The following is a 15149-nucleotide window of genomic DNA, read 5'->3' on the forward strand; positions in this document are numbered from 1 at the left end:
CGCGTGTGCCGCCTGCCTGCTGCGCCCCGAGGGCGGAGGGGGCTCCGCAGCCCTGCCCGGGGGCTCCGGGCCGGGGCCACCGTGTCGGGCTGTCCCCGCAGGGCCAGCGAGAGCCGCTAGATGGTGGCATCGGCGTCCTTGAGCGGCGAGCGCAGCGCTGTGACCGCCCCCAGCACCTCCCGAGGCTCGGGAGCACCCCCGGGGTCCCCCCGGGGACCGAGTCCCGGCGGATCGAGGGTCCCCATGCTGTCATAGGGGGAGCGGATTGCCCGGGGCGAGCAGAGCCACGGCTCCGGGGGTGGCCCTCGGTCCCCGGACGGGGCTGGCGGAGCCCCCCGCGCCCGCCCCCCGCCCCAGTGCGAAAGCGGTGACCCGCCGCTGGGAAAGGTCGCTATTTTTAGCAGGGGAATGAAGAGCTTCCTCATTCCTTGCCCAAAATAGGTCCCTGAGGGGACCAGCCGGGGAGGGGGCTCTTGGCCAGCGGCCGAACCCCTTAATGGGCTTGGGACGCTGCCCTGCCCGGCTGTAGGGCGCCAGCTGGGACCGGCCCTTCCCAGCCCAGGAACCGGGAACACAGCCGGACAGGCACCCCTGCCCTGCCCCGGATCCCCCATGTGTGCCGGATGCACCCCCAGGAGTGCAGCTGTGCCCCTCAGGATGGGCAAACCCCGTGTCCCTGCTCACCAGGGGCTGCAGCAGCTGGCACCGGCCGTGGGGACACCGTGTGCCACCCAGTGCCACCCCCACCCTGGCACTGAGGACCACGGGCACATCACTGCAGCCTGCCCGGGCCACCCCCGGCCCGTGGGGACCTGTGGAGGTGCTGGGTGTCCCTTTTGGGGGGCAGGGGGACTCTGCTGCAGGGCAGCCCCGGGGCCGGGTTGCAGCAGAAGTCTCTGTTTGGGCTGGAGATGGCTTTTTCTGCAAGCAGAGCTGCTCGGGGGGCAAACAACGCCGCAGAGCAGATCGATGGCTATTCTGGGAGGAGGAAAGGGAATTCTCTGGATGAGATGGGTGGGGGCTGGGAGCATTCCCTGGTCCCTGTCACCGTGTGGGGGAGAAGGCTCAGCACAGGCAGCCACAGCAGTTCCTGGGCTCTGCTGCCTTTGGGATGCTCTTGGCTGTGTGGACACTTTGTCTGGGGTCAGGGGGACCCCTGTGAGAATGTGAGGGTGTCTGCTGCTGCCTAGGGAGGATGAGGAAAAGGAAAAGGAAAAGGGAGCCACAGGAGACTTTGACAAGCTCCCAGTAAGCTCCAGGTGCTTTTGATGAGCTCTGCCAGCTTCCCCGAGTTAGGAGAGCTTGGAGACCCTGTCCCAGCAGAGCCCAGGCTAGGGAGGGGCCAGCAGCCCTCAGCCAGGCTAGGAGAGGAGCCTATATAAGAGCCAGGCTGAGCCCTCAGGTGCTGAGTGCAGCTTACAGAGGCAGCAGTTGGACCATTTTGTTTCTTTTGAGGTTTTTGTGGTTGCTTTGTGGGTTTTTAGGAACAAAAATAAACGTCAGCACCTCTTTGCAGAGCAGCACTCGTGTCCTTGGCACTCCAAGGTCACCTGAGGAGGTCAGCAGGCACCAGAGATTAAAGAGATATACTGGATCGTGTTTGAGACCCTGCAGCTGCACATGGGAACGCCCCAGTGGTGAAGGGTGGCCTGGTGGCTCCTGCAGCAGCAGAATGGCTCCTGCTCCACCCAAAAGTTTGGTTATGGCCCAGGTTCAGAGGCCTAATCGCTGCTGAGGTGCAGGGAATGCTCTCAGGCATCTTCAGGACTGCTGAGCTGGTAAGGAGCCCCTCAACCTGGGAATGGCAGGGGAGGGACAATCCTTGCTCACGTGGGGGTGGGCTGGGCAAGAAAAGGACCAAAGAAAAGGCTCAGGAGAGCAGACACGGCTCCTTCAGGGATGTCCTTGGGATAGCCCCATGTCCTGGAGAGGTGTCCAGGAGGATGAAGGGTCAGCTCCCCCAAACTCAGGCCCATCCCTACGAGCAGGGGTGCGAGGTGCTGATCAAACCCCGCCATGGGCTGCTCAGAGAGGCAGGAGAGCCTCCCCCCATGGAGACACTGGGAACCCTGCTGTCCCCAGAACCGAGCACGCTGCTCTGGGCTGGTGTCCCCAGCAACCTCAGCCCCTCCGGGGTCGCTGCTGAGCCCGGGCAGCTGCTGGGGCTCCCTGTGCTGGATCAATAATGAGAGCCCAGGCTGGTTCCCGCAGCATCCCAAAGGCTCCCCGCGGTTCTGCCGCTGATCCTCACCTGCTCCCTCCCTGCCGCCCGGGTATCATCCCCGCTCCCGCTGTGCCCATCTGCGCTCCCGGCTGTGCGTCCCCTCCCTGCTGGCAGGGGACCGTGCCTCCTGTCCCCAGGCTGTGCCGAGCCGCTCGTTAGGGACGGGGAGCCGCAGCTGGGCTGACAAAGGGATTTCCCAGCGCCTGGGGGCTCCTGCTTTCAGCGGGCTGCCAGAACCGACCACCCCAGCGCTCCTAAACCGGGCTCACCCGGCAGCAGCACGCTCCTCCCTCCTTGGGGAAGGGTCTGGGCGCTTTGATGAGCTGAGAGCAGCCTGCTGGGCTGTGTGGGACCTCCCAAGCATGTTCAGGAGCAGGGAATACCCCGAGGACTCCAAATCTTCTGTCCCGGAGTGGCCAAACCCGAAGTGCCAGGGCAGGCAGGGCTCACGGAGCTGGTCCCTTAGCACGGAGCCGGTTGCATTTTCCTCCTGCAATCGCTGGCTGTTGGAGCAGAGATTGAGCCAAGCGTGTGCAGGATGGCTCCCGGGGGAGGGCTGTGTCCTGCACATCCTGTCCTCGCTGGGAAAGCTGGGCTGCAGTGGCCCGAGGTGGCCGAGCACCCTCCCCATCCCCTGCCCGGGGCTGCCGGGCTGGGAGAGCCTGCCTGGGCAGGGCAGGGCAGACATTCCCCTGCTGATCCCACCTTCCTGCCCCCTCTGCAGCCTCCCCAGGGGCCCAGAGAGCCTCGGGTCACACCCTAGGAGCACGAGAAGTGCCTCAGTTTCCCACTTATCAGGCATCTGCCAGCACTGCCCTCCTCCCTGTGCCTGAGCAGGTATCTGCCTCTTTCTGGCCTCCCCTCTCTTGCTTTCCATCCTGATTGAAATGAGCCATCCTGATTGAAATGAGCCATCCTGATTGAAATGCCCTGCCAGGGCAGGGCAAGCAGGACTCCTGGAGTCTCTGCCCATCAGGATCCTGAGCCATTTTTCCAAACAATTTATGAGGATGCTGGGGAAGCAGAGAGTGCTTAAAAGCACAAAGCAACCTGCCAGGAGCTCAGATCCGAGCCAGGGAGCAGCTCCTTGTGCAGCAAATGCATCTGCTCAGGGTAACCCTGAGCCTGCCACAGCCTTTCTGCAAGGCAAGACCCAGCCCCGTGCTGCCTCCATTCCTGGGACAGTCTGAGGCCTCAGAAATGTGCAGGAACAGGAAGGAACAGGTCCCAGCACGTTCCTGCCAGCCTGGAACACGCTGGGAGCCCCCAGCCCCTCCTCCCTGGCCCCTGGTGTGGTGTATCCACAACCATCTCCTCTCAGCTGGGCTGGCAGAGCAGGAGCTGGGGGCTGCCAGCTCTGAGAAGCCCACCCAGAGTGGGTTTGGGTGTGAATTCATCTCCTGGGTGCTGGATTTTCCCCGGCTCCAGGGTATCCCACAGCACTGCTTTTCTGGGGGCAAACACCCCCGAGCCTGCAGGTGATGTTGACCCTTTGAGGGGAGTGATGGGCTTTGCATGGAGCCCAGGGGTGAATGTAGGAAACACAAACACACATTCCCCCAAAAAACCCTTCCCAAGAACGAGGCAGAGCCCAGCTTTTGGTAAAGGAGATTTTAATCTGCTCAGTATCTAGTCCATAGTGCAAAGAGTTAAACTTAAGGCAAAGCCTTCTCTTATAAACAGCAAACAGGCCCTAAACAAACAAGCGTGACTGCTATAATAATAATAATATAAAAAAAAGGGGTTAAGGGAACAAACTGCACTTCTGGGGAGGTGTCCTTTCCCCCCAGCCTGTAACTCACATAGGGAACCTTGCACCCCCTGATCCATGAGCTGGTCCCAAGGGAATGCTGCTGCCTGTGGAGCAGGGCCACAATCCCACCCCTGAGTGACTCCAGCTGCAGCTCCCTGGCTCCCCTGCAAGTGCCTGGGACAAGGCAGAGCCTGGGTTCACACTCCTCTGGTGAGGGTTTGGCTGCTCCCAAGTGTTGGTGGCTGGAGAGAGGCAGCTGAAGGAGGGAGGTGTGTGGGGAGGCACAGGGACAAGAGCTTGAGCAATGGGGAGCTTTGCATCTCGTTGGAGTGGAGTGGAAGCAGCTGAGAGCCCTTCTAACACCCATTAGTGCTCAGGAGCCTGGCTGGGCCAGGAATCCTTCCAGCTCCCAGGAAATGTGGGAGCAAGCAGCCCTGGCAGTGCCTTTCTGAGCAAAGCCACTCAACAAGAGGATAGTTCCTTGCTAGAGCTCAGCTTTGCAGCTCAGAGGCATCTCCCAGCACGGCCTGGCCTCTCTGCTGCCTCTGTTTTGGCTTAAATTGCTAATCAAGAAGGAAAATAGAAGGAGAAGCATGCCAGCTGCCCTCAGGCTCTTGGCTTGCAGTCCAGAGTCAAGACTCTCTCCGGTCTGGCTCCAGCCAAAATTGGCTGTGGCGTGTGGCTGACCTCAGGCAAGCAGCTGGAGAAGGAAAAGCTTCTTAGTGCAAGGCCCTCGTGCAGCCCAGCAATTTCTTGGAATGGTGCTGGGTGCCCAAGCTGGGATGAGCCATCTCAGGCCTGCCCCAGCCAGGATGGGATGGACACCTTGGGCTCCAGGGGACACTTCTGAATGGAAGTAACGACATTGGTGACAAACAACAAGACAAAACAAAGGTACAGCCCTGCCCTAATCCCAGATATCCATGGTCCTGGTACTGCTCCATGCACACAACTGCAGATCCACAGCATGGATGTGCAGAAACTGTGCCTGGAGCTGGAATGTCTGTGAGCTCCCAAGAGCTTTGGGGTGCTCCCTCTTCTCCTAAAGAATTCCTCCCTCTAACCAGCCCGGCCTGGGAAGGAGCCAGCAAGCTCTGGAGTGACCCTCCCTGCTCCATGGCACTCTTAGCCTGCAAATGTGTGGGTTTTGGAGAGGATTCTCCAGCCTTGGCTCAAATCTGGGCTGCTGCTGCTGCTGCCAGGGCTGGGAGCACTGCCTGGGGGGCCACTCCTCAGTTCCCCCAGCAGCAGCAGCAGCCCTGCAGGAGGAGTGATCCCTGCAGCCTCCCCGTGCAGGTAACCTGATGTGTGCTTGCTAGTCTTGCATAGGTGATGCGTGGAAGCAGCAGCAGCAGCACTGAGCTCTGCAGGGAGCCCGGGTCCATCACAGCTCCACGCTGTCCTGGCAAGAGAGATCCCTCAAAAAGCAAAGCCCTGGGGTGATGAAGTACCCCAAAATCCCTGTTCTCCAGCTGAGAGCCAGGCTCAGCAAACACTAAAAAACTCGAGTGTGCTCCTGGCTCTCCCTGGGCCTTGCAAGCAGGGCACTCCTCCCTTTTCCCATGGAGCTCCTCCAGGCCTGGATGCAGCCTGCCAGGTAATTTTCTAGTGAGACCTTGGGAAAAAAATCTCCCTTGCCTTGCACCAGCCCCTGTGATTGCCAGGAGGGCACAGCCTGTAACCCTCCATCAGCTTTGGCTAGGAGGGACCAGAGCATTTTCCTGCGCTCTGCTTTGGATCTCAGGCTGCAGGCTCGAGGCAACAGGCCCTGAAACAGCAAAAGTTGTCAACAAAAAACCAGGTAACTCTTCCAGCCCGCTGCAGAGATCAGTATTGTGCTTGCTAGCAAGAGCTACAACCTAGTTAGGCAGCAAATGTGACCAGCAGACACCCCACAGCGTTCTGCCCTTCCAGCACCATCCACAGTTCTTTGGAAGCTGCTCAAGGCAGCCCTGGGAAGTGCACACAGGGGTGTCCTTGACCTCCTGGGAAAAACAGCCCAAGCCCCCCCTGGGCTCACAGGTAGACGTTGAGGGTCTGCAGGATGACCTGGCGGCACAGGGGGCAGTTGCGCTGGTAGATGTCCTGCTGCAGGAGCACCTCTGTGCACTCCTGGCACAGGCACAGGTGCCTGCAGGGCAGCAGCAGGACTGTCTTGGTCTGGTCCTGGCAGATGACACATTTCTTACGCTCCTCTTGTTCTTTCAGCAGCACCCAGGGGTCGTCGTCCGGGGCTCCTTCGGCGTTCAGCCGCTGCTTCCTCGGGGATTTCCACCAGGACGTGCTTGGCTCCTCCCTGGGTGTCTGGGGACGCTGCCCTGCCCCAGCACGGCTCAGAGCAGGCCTTGGCTGCGGCCCCTGCTCTGCATCCAGCTGCTCCTCCAGCCCGGCCAGCAGCTGGCCCAGGGTCACCCTGTCGGCGGCCGGGGCTCTGGGGGCACCCACGGCGCGTCGCTGGTCGCTGCCCTGGTTCACCATCCTCCCTCCCTGGCTCCAGTTGGTCACCTGCTGGATCCAGTCCACCAGCCTGCGCCAGGGCTGGGAGGTGACGGCCACTCCCAGGGTGAGCACGGCCACCTGGTAGAGCCGCCAGACGTCCCTGTGCAGGCGGCGCAGGGAGGGCAGCGTGTGCAGGTAGCCCAGCAGGTATCCCGTCAGCGTCCACAGCAGCCCGGGGTTGAAGGCGAAGGCGCTGACCAGCACGATGAGCAGCAGCAAGCCCAGGCCGTAGACGTTGACGAAGAAGACGCTGATGAAGAGCTCGGTGGCGGAGCAGAGCAGCTCGAAGGCCATCTGGCAGGGCGACCACAGCAGGATGGACACGGCGATGGCTCCGCTGGACACGTGCGCCAGGAAGGCGGCCAGCAGCTCGGCCAGCCTAACCACGGGCCCGGCCAGCGAGTCCCAGAGGGCGGCGAGCAGCGTGAAGAGGTTCTGCGTGCCGATGAGACACACGTTCACCAGGCTGTTGGCCAGGTACATCAGCAGGCTGGAGCCGATGGCCAGCGCCTCGCACAGCTGCCGGCCCAGCGCCTGCCCGCAGCCCAGCACGGCGCCCAGCCCGCGCTGCGCCAGCTCCCGGCCCCGCAGCGCCAGGTGAGACGCCAGGTGAGACACCAGGTGCCCGGCCGCCCGCATGCCCTCCATGGCCCCGTAGCAGCCTCGCACCAGCACCAGCGCATCCCAGCACGCCACCGCCGCGGCGGCCGCGGCCGCGGGCAGGCTGGAGGCCGCGGCCAGCAGCCACAGCAGCGCGGACACCAGCGAGGACACCAGGAAGAAGTTGAGGTCGAGCACCAGCAGCAGCAGGTCGAGCAGCAGGCGCAGCCCGCGGAGCAGCGCGAACAGCACGTCCATGGTCCCCGCGGGGCCGTACGGCAGCTCAGCCGCGGGGCCCCTCCGCCATGGGCGCAGCCATCTTGGCACCCGCCGCCGTGCGCCCCGCGGCCAATCAGCGGCGGGGGCTCCGCCCGGACTCGCTGCTCATTGGTCGATTCGCAGGATGCGGCGGGGGCGCGGCGGGGGCGCGGCTTCCAGCAGAGGCCACGCCCACTGCGGTGATTTAAAGGGCCAGCAGCGCCCGTTAGCCCGGAGCGTTCACCGCGAGCCACATCGGTTTTTGCAGCGTTTTAACTGCGGAATGAACACTGTCCATGCAATTCCTGATCTCTTTGTGAATCTGCCCGACTACTTCATAAAGAGGAAAAGCTCATGGCACAGGGACGCTTTCCAATATTCAGGATTGATCCAAGCCCAATCCAACCTGGCCTTGGACACTCCCAGGGATGGGGCAACCACAGCTTCTGTGAGCAACCTGTGCCAGTACATAAAGAGGAAAAGCTCATAGCACACGGATACTTTCCAATACCCCAGACTGATCCAAGCTCAGTCCAGCCTGGCCTTGGACACTCCTAGGGATGGGGCAGTCGCAGCTTCCCTGGGCAAACTCTACCAGGGCCTCCCACCCTCACAGGGAGGAATTTCTTCCCAATATCCCACGTAACCCTGCCCCCTGTTAGTGGGAAGCTGTTCCCCCTTGTCCCACCACTCCCAGAGGAGGGCACAGGGATGCTCAGGAGATGCAGCAGCTCTGCTCTGGAGACAGGCTGGGAGAGCTGGTGGTGTCCAGCTTGCGGAAGAGAAGGAGCGGGAGACCTTGGAGCCCCTTCCAGTGCCTGGAGAAGGAGTTTGCACAAGGGATGGAGTGATGAGATGGGGTTCAGGAGCCAGGACAGAGCAGGCACAGTGTAGGGATGGGCAGGGTTTGATATCAGCCCCCAAAGCTGGTTCCAAACAGCACAGGGGGATCCCACCACCCGCAGTGGCCATGCATGAGTGGGGTTTGTGCCAGCCTGAGCCCTGGCACAGGGAAGCTCTGCACTTGCCAGCAGGATCCCCTGGGCCTGTTTGGGACAATGTCAGCCCAGGGTCACCCGGCCAAGCAGTTTCCTGCAGGAGGTTTGAACATAAAGCCATGGCCATGGCTCACACCAAGGTTACAGCCCTGGAGCAGGTCCTGCCCTCCCTGCTGGACCCCAGCCAGGGCGTGGGGCTGTCAAAGCCTTGGCTCTGCCGTGCCCCAGGGGACGGTCCAGCCCTGCTGCCCTGAAGGCGATGACAAGTTCAGGAAAATGCAGCCCTGAAGCCCAAGGCTTTTTAAGGAAGGAGAGGGCGAGTGCAGTGCCTGATGACCCACGGGAAAGCCGTGTGCAGCCCAGGAGGCTCCGGCCAGCGCGGGGCCGAGGGGGGAAGCACCACAGCCCGGGCAGCGAGGCACCAGCCCCGAGGGAGCCGGGGCCACCTTCCTGCAGGTGGCTCCCTGAGCAGGGCGGGGGCTGGTGTCTGTCTGTCCGTGCCCGGGCTCTGTCGTGCTGTCTGGCGCTGTGGCTCCGAGGCAGCGCTGCTGCATCCCCAGGGAGCGCACGCCAGTGACGGAGTCAGGATGCTTTCAGCATTTATGGTAATGTTTGGGTTTCTCATCGCTTTCCCAAACAGGAGAAGGGAAAAGAGAGCCGAGCCAAGGGCTGGGCGTGCTCCGCTCATTCCCTGCCCCCGCCTGTGCACCTGCCTCGCCCTCCCCGCTCCCGGTGCCCGCCCGTGCCCTGCCGTGCCCGGGGCGCCCTGGTGGGCTCCCACCGCCGGGCCGGGGGGCAGCGGCTGCAGCGTTCAGGGGTCGGGGCTCCACGGCAGGGCTGCTCCGTGCTCCGTGGGATGCAGGGGAGCTCTGCCCGCTCTCATTCCGGTGGGATGTCCAGCCCCAGAGCGTCCCGACCTGCAGGAGAGAGGCACAGAGGGCTGGGACAGTGATTCGGCTGGAGCAGAGAGGGGAAACCTTTGGATGGAAACCCTTCCCGGGGCTCCGCGGGGACACAGAGCTGCCCACCGAGGTGCCTGGCAGCCAGGCTGGGGCGGGACCCCTCCTCACAAGGACAGTCCCCGGCTCTTGATGCACTCGCTGGAGTCTGGGGTGTTATAAAATTGACTCAAAACGAGTAATTTCCAATCAAAGAATTTATTAATTATTGAAGCAGTTATACTACGTAAGCAAAGGCTCAGCGCTGGGCGACAGGGGAGTCTCTGCTCCACCTACTGCCGCCCCAACTAGTTTCTGATTCAGTCCTTTTATCCTCTCCATCCTTCAGGAGTCCATGTTATCTCGGAGTTCTCTGCGCCTGCGCTGGTTGTTGCTAGAGGGTCATCCTTCTGTCTCCTGGTGGTCGGTGATAAAGGCTGCGGAGCCTTCCTCAGCTGCGTCTTCTTCACCCTATGTCTTTATTTGGTGACTTCTCCGTGGAAAATTACCAAAATCTTATGATTAACGCAATATGTGCCCTATCAAGTTTAAGCAAGCAAATATCCTGCCTTGCAGACTGTTTATTTGCCCCTGCCCCTTCCCCAGCTTTTCCCTGGTCGTTATTTCTGTGAGTTATCTGCTTGTACCATTTGCTGGGTGGGACTATGTGTGGGCTCCTGCAACCCCTTCCCTGGTATCCTTGTGGCTCATATCTCATGAAGTAGTACAGAAATAGTCAGCAGACAACTCTTGTAACACACTGGTCTCTTTTTTGTGACGAACAAAATGTAATCCCTCATCTCATGGGGTGCACTCCCAGCTGTGGAGCTGTGGCAGCACACGGAGTGTACCCCCCTTGTGAGCCTCCTCCCCTCCTCATCCTCACTGGGCACAGACTCTGCTGCCATCGGGGACCCCCCGAGGCCGCCCTGAGGGCGCAGAGCCCGGCACGAGTGCGGCTCCCGCAGCCCTGCCCTGCCGGGAGCCCCGGGGCAGCGCAGCGCCGGCGGGGCTGGCACCGAGCCCGGCCCCGGGGCTGCTGCATCACGGCTCCATCACCGAGCTGAGCTCACCCCGCATTCCAGAAAAACTGCAGCCAGGGGACGCCAGGGCTGCCTCAGCCCTCACCCCGAGCCCTTCTGGATTTATCTGGAAGCAGAGGGAGGCAGGGACCAGCTCCAGGGCTGCGTGTCTCAGGATTGAGGGATTCTCTGGAGCCTGGGGGGGTTCCCCAGCCCCAGCATCTTGTCCTGCCTCCCTTGATCCTTGGGCACATCCCCAGGGGACTTGTGGAGTGTGGGTCCTGCTGGCGTCACTCCAGTGCTCCCAGTGCGCTCCCAGTGCTCCCAGTGTGCTCCCAATGCTCCCAGTGTGCTCCCAGTGTGCTCCCAGAGCTCTTAGTGTGTTCCCAGTGTGCTCCCGGTGTTCCCAGTGTGCTCCCAGCGCTCCCAGTGTTTCTAGTGTGCTTCTAGCACTCCCAGTGCTCCCAGTAAGCTCCCAGCTGCCTGAGCAGCGGGCACCATGCCCAGGGTGCCCTCCCCTGCAGACGCAGGGCGTGTGGCAGCCCCGAGAGCCAGGCCAGGCTGCACAGTCCTGCGGGCCCTGCCTCAGCCCGGGTGCCCCCAGGCCAGCCCTGCCCAGCGCTCGGCAGCCCCGAGCTCGCCGGCCAGGCGGGAACAATGGCTCATAATGGCTCATTGCGCTGCATCCGCTGCGGAAAATCCCCCGGCCCCCCTCGGGCTGCGCTCCAGGACGCTGTGCCTCGCTCTTCCTCTGGCCTTGGAGGGGCAGCTGAAGGATCCCCCACACCCTGCGGGCAGGGAACACCCCGAGGCTGCTGGGGAGAGCCCTCAGGAAGGACCTGGAGCTGCAGGGAGCCCAGCCCTGTCCCCAGCAGCCACAACCTTCCCTCATATTGCTCACCCTGCGGCCCTGAGCAGGAGCACGAGGGCTGCTCGCCGCGTTTCTGGAGGGCTCTGTGTCTCCCCACGACGGGAGCTGGGATGTCTATCTCCTCCTGGAGCCTGGCCAGACAGCCCTGGGAAAGACAAGTCCTCTTCCATGGGAAAGTCGTGCAAGAAGGAATTCCTCTCTGGCCAGCCCAGCCCCACCGTTCCCCAGGGCCCTGGTGGGACTGTGCCCTGCTTGCTGCCTTGTCCCAATCAGTCCCCAGTTTCCCCCCACCCCTCTCCACAGGGAACCTTCCCAAAGGCCTCCAAAGGGATCCCCTGCAAGAAGGGCTCCCCCAAAACTGGGCCTTTAGCCCGGGGCCAATCTCTCATTAGGTTTTCTCACAAATGATCCTAATGAACCATCCCAGGGGAGCCCTGCAGACACAGCCAGGAGGAAGAGATCCCTGCAGGCAAGCCCAGGGAGTGATGCTGCATCCCCATCCCAGCTTCTCCTCCCTTCCTTGGCAGCAGGGAGCCGGAAAAGCCGGGTGAGAGGGCAGGGCTGCTCCTCCTGCCCACTCCCTTGTCAGTGTGGCATTGGCAAGCGCTGGATGAGCGTGGCCAGGACCCCTCATTGTCCCCTGGGCAGCCCATGCCAGACCCCACAGCCTGAGCCATCATCTGCCCCATTGTGTGGGTGAGTGCCCAGCTCTGGACCCATCTCTGCCCCATTGTGTGCCCAGCTCTGGGCCCATCTCTACCCCATTGTGTGGGTGAGTGCCCAGCTCTGGACCCATCTCTGCCCCATTGTGTGGGCAGTGCCCAGCCCTAGACCCATCTCTGCCCCATTGTGTGGGTGAGTGCCCAGCCCTGTCCCGCCGGCGCCGGCACAATGGGGCCATTTTCCGGCCGGCGCTGGGGGAAAGTGCTCCCAAGGAAAAGCACGGTTTATAAACAGCTCCTGGCTTCCCCCGGCCGCCCCATCAGCGCCCATCCCCACATCCTGCCCTCACTCCGTGCCCGCAGCGCTCCCAGGCTGGGACAGGACGTGACCAGCCCGTGTGTGAGCTGGGGCAGGACGTGGCTGTCACACCCTGTCCCAGGGCTGCACCTGCTCCGGGCCCTGGGGCTCCTGCAGCCCCAGGATGTCCAGTGACAGCCCTGGGCACAGGGCTCCCTCTCCACATGCCTTCCTTGGCAGTGGCTCTCAGCTGGATAAGGTTCTCCCTCTCTCTCCAGCTGTCCTTGTCCATCCACCCTGCACGCAGCTCCCGAGGCAGGGAGCAAGGGAAGCTCCAGAGCCCTGTCTGCCACCCCTGTGAGCCACAGACCAGCCCTCAAAGGCAGTCCTGGAGCCCTGGGGTGCTGCTGGTGTCCTCTGCCAGCAGCAGCACCATCACCAGGGCAGGATGCTGAGCTCTCTCTGCACTGGGCTGGGCGACCCTTGCCAGCTCAGCTCCTTTTTGGGGCTTTGCCACCGCTCTGCATCCGCTGAGCCCCGGCCACCCCCGCACAGCTGCTCCAAAAATTGCTCTCCTCTGTGACAGACATCCAGATGTCACCTTCCTTTCCCCCCCCCACCTTCCTTCCCCCTTCCGCTCCTGTCCTTCCTTTCTCCACCCTCCCGGCTCCTCCAGGCTCCCGCTAGGCCCCTCCTGAACAAAGGCCCCGTAGCCATGGTTAATAATCCCCTCAGAAAGGCCCTGCACAAGAGCAGAGGAAGGAGAGAGGAGACACAAAGGAGCCGCTGGGAGCCAAGCCAAGGAGGAAGGGGGCTGGAAGGAGGCGTTTTCCTCCAGCTGAGGAGGACATGGAACTCCAAGAGGGCTCCCAGAGGTGAACAGAGACGGGGCAGGGGTACCCCAAAGTGACCTCACGGCGCCCAGGGAGCAGAGAACCAAAGGCTGGGCAGCCCAGGAGGGTTCCTGTACTCACCCCAGAGTGCAAAGCCCTGTGCAAGCCCCAGAGCCCCCCAAAATGCAGCAGCAGGGACTGGCAGGAGGTGCCCCAAGGGTGAGGGGAGCAGTGGCAGGGGAGCAGCTGGAGCTCCTGGGCAGTGTGGGAACGCTTGGAGCTGGCCTGAATCCCATCCCTTCCCCGGGGACAGGGCCCCTGGCGGCCCTGACAGTGTTGTGTGAAGAGGTGCAGGCCTGGCTGGACACAGCCAGAGGCTTCCACTCTGCACAGCTGCCCTGCATCCACCCCAGAGACCTGCAGGGAGCTGGGCCAGCCCCAGCCCATGGGCACCAGGGCCAGGTCATGGACACCAGAGCCAGCCCCCAGCCCATGGGCACCAGAGCTGGGCCAGCCCCCAGCCCATGGGCATTGCTGAGGGTTCACTGGGGGCAGCTGGCACAGAGCACCCCAAGCACCCCCCAGAGCCCACACCAGCCTCTCTGGGCTTGGCTGCAGGGCCCAGGGAAGGCACAGGGCCCCCGTCCCACCTGGGACACACGAGCTGCCTGTCAGGACAGGCACAGGCACAGCCCACGCTGAGCCAGCTCCCTCTGGCAGCATCCCAAGGTCCCCACATCAGCAGGGATCCATCTGGGAGTGCAGGAAAAGGTGGAAGAGCTGTGGTGTGTGCTGGGATGCACAGCCCCAGGCCTGGCTCTGTGCTGGCCATGGCTCCCCTCTGGCTGCAGAGAGCCAGGCCCAGCAGGAGCCAGAGGAGGGAGGCAAATGCAATTGCACACTTCCAGATCATTCCCGCAGCCTGCGATGCTCAGATAAGGCCGGGAAATCAGCCCTGCCCTGGGCAGGGTCCTGTGCATCCCAGATTTCCAGCAGCTGTGCCAGGGACTGGCAAAGCCTCACCTCTGCCAGGGGCAGAACTGCCTGCCCAGGCACAGCCTCCTCTGAGAGGTGGCAGGAGGGATGGAGCAGGAGAGTGCTGGGAGCTGTGGGGGCCCAGGCACCAAAATCCCTCCAGTGCCAGAGGGTGGGAGCTCTGGGAGCTGCTCTGTGCCTCAGGTGGGGCCAGAGCTCTGCTCCCTGGCTTCCCCACCCCAGCTGCGTGCGTGGGGTGTGACACAGGAGCCTCATCCACGGTGTGTGTGCATGGCTGTGAGCGGGGACTGCAGCCAAATCCATTAAGGCAGCAGATAAACAAGGAGGCGTGAGATCAGGCAGCAGGGAGGGAAGATGAAGGTGGCCAGCCTGCCCCGCTCCCCACGCAGTCCCCGAGCCCGCCGGGTGCCACACACAGCGTGGCAGGGCGATTTCATGCCATCTGTTCATGCCTTGATTTCCAATCCTGCCCCTCTTCCCCAGAATTATTCATTTATTTGGGGGAAAAAGCACAAGTTTTCTTCAAAGTGAAGCAGGCTGCGGCCCGAGCAGCTGGAGGCAGAGCCGTGCAGTGAGAGCAGGGGCTGCCTGACGGTGGCATGCTCCCCAGCCTGTTTTCCCCAGGGAGTGGCAGTGCCCTTTCCAACTGCTGGGAATTTTCTGCAGAGGTTTTCTTAGCAACGTTCTGCTTTATTTTTAACACGGAATAAAAGTTAGCCCCAGAACAAAATGCACCGGGGGCGTGTCAGCCGAGCTCTCCCGCTTTGTTTGTTTGACTTTGGTGGATGCTTTCCCGTGGGCCTCCTTCCTTCTCAGGGTGGCATTTGAGGGGTGTTTTGTGCCAAGTGGAAAATCCCTTTCCCTGCTCCAAGGAGAGCAGAGCCTGAGGCTCCTCCGGTGCTGCATCCTGCCCCTTGGAGGGAGGGGCAGAGTGAGAACATTGTCAGGGAGTCCCTGAGCCCGGGGTACCCACTCAGGGTGGATTTCCCCACCACAAACAGGGAGCTCTTGCCACGAGGTGTGAGAGCATCTCAAAAGTGAGGCTGTGAGGCCAGAGAGCAGCTCCTGAGCATCCCGTGGATGATGGCACAGCTCCCTTGCACTTGTTCTTCCCAGCAAAGGGAGGAGGCCTCCCCTGTCCAGCAGCAGCTCGAGGGCTCTCAGCCTTATCGCTGCCCAGCATTGCCATTTTAAGCA

At 62.3% G+C, this 15149-nt stretch overlaps 1 protein-coding gene across 1 annotated transcript; it reads right to left on the minus strand.

The window, feature by feature from the left end:
• Window positions 1-3820: 3820 nt before the first annotated feature.
• Window positions 3821-7420, minus strand: RNF26 (ring finger protein 26). The gene has a single exon (XM_071449572.1). The coding sequence runs from the start codon at window positions 7332-7334 to the stop codon at window positions 5994-5996; it is 1341 nt and encodes a 446-aa protein (XP_071305673.1). The 5' UTR covers window positions 7335-7420; the 3' UTR covers window positions 3821-5993.
• Between the last annotated feature and the right edge of the window lie 7729 nt (window positions 7421-15149).

Source organism: Agelaius tricolor, unplaced genomic scaffold, assembly GCF_023055355.1.
Source record: "Agelaius tricolor isolate 1412-34295 unplaced genomic scaffold, bAgeTri1.0.p SCAF_29, whole genome shotgun sequence".
NCBI classification, from domain to species: Eukaryota; Metazoa; Chordata; class Aves; order Passeriformes; family Icteridae; genus Agelaius; species Agelaius tricolor.

Bases quoted from the DNA above. Each gene is read 5' to 3' on its own strand.
- RNF26 (XM_071449572.1), bottom strand. From the start codon at position 7,334: ATGGACGTGCTGTTCGCGCTGCTCCGCGGGCTGCGCCTGCTGCTCGAC.